This window comes from Hipposideros armiger, unplaced genomic scaffold, assembly GCF_001890085.2.
Source record: "Hipposideros armiger isolate ML-2016 unplaced genomic scaffold, ASM189008v1 scaffold_513, whole genome shotgun sequence".
In the NCBI taxonomy this organism is placed as follows: domain Eukaryota; kingdom Metazoa; phylum Chordata; class Mammalia; order Chiroptera; family Hipposideridae; genus Hipposideros; species Hipposideros armiger.
This window is the reverse complement of record NW_017731863.1, coordinates 777,401-781,156: the sequence shown is the minus strand read 5'-3', so window position 1 is coordinate 781,156 and position 3,756 is coordinate 777,401. Positions and strand designations below refer to the sequence as shown.

The 3,756-nt window shown below is 36.2% G+C and overlaps 1 protein-coding gene across 1 annotated transcript in view; it reads left to right on the top strand.

The window, feature by feature from the left end:
* Positions 1–3,756, top strand: part of SMCO2 (single-pass membrane protein with coiled-coil domains 2) — a 34,532-nt gene that overhangs the window by 17,996 nt on the left and 12,780 nt on the right. Inside the window, exons 4-5 of the mRNA XM_019668020.1 lie at positions 290–320; positions 925–1,038. Coding sequence (XP_019523565.1) covers positions 290–320; positions 925–1,038 — 145 coding nt within the window. The remainder of the gene's footprint in view (positions 1–289; positions 321–924; positions 1,039–3,756) is intronic.

Genomic DNA, 3,756 nt, shown 5'->3' with positions numbered 1-3,756 from the left:
TTTTGGGCTACTATGAAAAAAGCTACTTTGAACATTCATGTACAACTTTCTGTGTGAAAATAAGTCTTCATTTCTCAATTGCCCAAGGGTGAAATAGCCATGTCATATGGGACGGTAAGTCTGTTTTTAGTTTTGACAGGAACTGTCAAAATACTTTCCAAAGTGACTACACCATTTTGCATTCCACCATCAATGTATAAGTGATCCAATTTCTCTGGAACCTCATCCTCACTAGCATTTGGTGTTATCACTATTTTTCATCTTAGCGTGTAGTGTTATCTCACTGTAGTTTTAATTTGCAAATCCCTAATGACTTAATGGTATTGAACATCATTTCATGTGTTTATTTGCCACCTATACATTTTGGTGAAATGTCTGTGCATGTCTTTTGTTCATTTTGTAATTGGAGAGTTTGTTTTTTAATGTTGAATTTTGAGAGGCTGTCATATATCCTAGATGTAAGACCTTTGCCAGATATGTGGCATGCAAACCCATTTAACAGCCTTTGGCCAAACAAAAGTTTTCAATTTTAATGAGGTCCAGTTTATCAGTGTTTCCTTTTATAAGTAATGCTATTGGTATCAAGTCTAAGATCTTTTTGCCTAGCCCTAGGTCCCAAAGATTTCCTGTATTTTTTTCTAGAAATTTAACTCAACTTCCGTTTTAATCATTCAAATTTTCTGCTCCTTTATCCAGTTAGGTCTTACGTTTCTTTACTATTATCTCAATTATTTAGAGTTTTTTTTTTGTTTTTTGTTTTTACTTTTTTGAACTGCATTTATGTCTTCCAATTCCAACACAATCATTACCCAAGAGTTCTCTTATATAGAAATAGGATTTCACTCTTGAAAGATCAAAAGTGATCTTTTTAAAACATCAAAAATGATTGTCCATTGGGTAATTTTTCTTAATCCATGGATTTAGCCCATCCTTTGGTCTGTTTACAGCTTATTAAATGAGGTGATATCCCTGGAGGGCCAAATTGAAAAGCTGGAGTCACCCCAGGACCTTGACCTTGATCAGGGGGAAAACATCGAGGTAAGCTGGAGGCTTGGAGAGGACAACTTGGGAGGCTGTGGGGACTCGGCCACCTTTTCCCACCCCTTCTGTTGTTTAACAGGTCACAACAAGAATTAAAACCCATCTTCTGTCATAGGAGAAATGCTCTCTGGTGGTCAGTTCTGAGCATCTTTCACCTGGGTACTACCACTTTCATTCTCTGATTACACAAAAAGGCTAAATTTTTCTATTTTACCTAGAAACTCAGTCAGACAAATTTGACAGTTTTACATGTTGATGCCATCTTAAGATAATGATGAGTACCTTAAAAGAAAAGCTCTCTTTTTAATCTTTGTAATCCAAGACCTGACAGTACAGAGAAGACAGTCAGGAACTAAATATTTGTGAAGAATTGCATCCTTAAAATATAAGAGATATATTTGTCTTTGTCTTTGATTGTTTCATGAAGAGTCTTTGTGTTGTATTTCGCTATCTCCAAAGTTTTCCTGTTGTTTTGTCTCCTTGGATTTTTTAGAGATTCTTTTCTAAGAAAGGTTTAACTTTCCCTTTTTTAAAGAGTCATAGAATGTTAGAAAGGTAGTGATCAACCCTGGATAAGGATTAGACTTTAGAGCCCTGGCTAATAGCTTTTCTGCTCTACTGAACGTCAGGCTTTTGAAGAAAAGTACCTTAAAAAGGAAAAAAGTCTGTGTCTAGCTACCTCTTTTTATTGAAATTGCCAACCTCTGCATTAACTTAAGTTCAAGAGTTTAAATTAAGTGGATTTTGGAAGAAGTAAAGGAGAAATGGCTCTCTTATTTAGGAAGATAATGTTTATTTAGATTCCTCACATATTAAAAGCCATCTACAGATCAGCACAGATTTATCACCAAGGAAAAGAATACTTTTGTTTCTGATTTAGTCCGTCTTGTGAAAGTAGCAACTTCATTCTGTGCTGGTTGAAAAGTCAAGAGTTTTTTTCACTCTCCTTGGGATCTTACAAACTATGAAAAGAGTGAAGAGGACAAAGGTCAAGAAATATTCTGCCCNAAAGGGACTAACGACAGCCACTTCATTGGTTTCTTGAAGAGATTAATTGTAACGTCTAGCATTCATATTGTCTGGTACACAATAAACAATAAATGCAAGCTATTCTTAGAAATAAATTCCTCTGGCCTTGTGAACTACCCTACCATGTCCCACTCTCTTTCCTACTGCAGAACTATCCTCTTCTAGACATTTTTTCACCTTTCAGTTAAACATCTCCTTCACATTCGGTTAAACATCACCATGTCTTTCAGTTAAACATTTCATAGCGGCCTTCTCCTGACCGTCCTATCTGAAATGGCTCTTAATTTCTTCCAAAGCATTAATAATATTTGTTTTTTAAAAGAATCTGTGGTTGTCATTCAAATCCTATACATTAAACTCTCCTTCCAGTTTTAAAATTAAGGTATCATTTACAGACAGTAAAATTATGTTTTTTTATTGTACTGCAAGTATTGAAAAATGCATACAGTAGTACAGCCCCTACAGAGAAGAAATAGAACATTTTCATTACTCCTCAAATTCCTTCTGCATTTTCGTAGTTACTCACTCTCCCCCAGCTAAGCTACTGGTACCCACTGATCTGTTTTCTGTCCCTAATATAGTTTTGCCTTTCCAGTATGCCACATAAATAATCCTGCAGTAGGTAACCATTTGAGTCTATCTTCTTTCACTTAGCCTTATGCACTTGAGATTCACCCATGTTGTTGCATGCATCAATAGCTTGTTCCTTTTTGTTGCTGGTTAGTGTTCCATTATATAAACAGACCACGGTTTAACCATTCACTAACTGAAGCACATTTAAGTTTTTTGACAATTATGAACAAAGACACTATAAACATTCACCTATGGGTTTGGGGCTATTCTAATTTTTGTTTTCCATGTAGATTTAGAGTCAGCTTGTCAATCCTGCTGTGATGTTTATTGAACTATCATTAATCTATAGATAAATTTGGGAAGAATGAGCATTTTAGCAATATTGACTTTTCCAATTCATGAATATAGTATATCTGTTTATTTATGTCTTCTTTGATTCCTTACATTAGTGCTGTATAGTGTTCAGTGTACAGATATTTTTACATTTTGTTAGATTTATGCCTATGTATTTCATGTTTTTGTTGCTATTATAAGTGATAGTTAAAAAGTTTTAATTTCTAGGGGTCGGCCAAGTGGCTCAGTTGGTTAAGAGCGTGAGCTCTGAGCAACAGCATTGCCGGTTCAATTCCCCCATGGGTCAGTGAGCTGTGCCCAAGCTGAGCTGCTGCTGAGCTGCCAACAGGTGGCAGGATGGCTCAGGTGGTGAGAGCCCTTGCTGGGGTGGTGGGAGATGCCCCGCCCCCCCCCCTGCAACTAAGATTGAAGGACAACAACTCGGCTGTTTCCCTCCCCTAATTCCCCAATAAAATCTTTTAAAAAAAAGTTTCAATTTCTAATTGTTAATTGCTAGTATATAGGAATACAATAGGTTTTTTTTATATTGACCTTCTTTCTTGTGACCCTATTAAACTTACTTATTAGCTTCAGTAGTTTTTGAAGGTTATTTGGTATTTTCCACATAGATAATCATGCCATCTGCAAAGACAGACAGCTTTTTTTTTTTTTTAATTTTTATTGAGTAATTGGGGGGATGGGAACAGTGCTGGGGAATTGGGGGAAGGGGAACAGACAAGTTGCTGTCGTTTTGTTCTTCAGTCTAGCTGTGGAGGACGT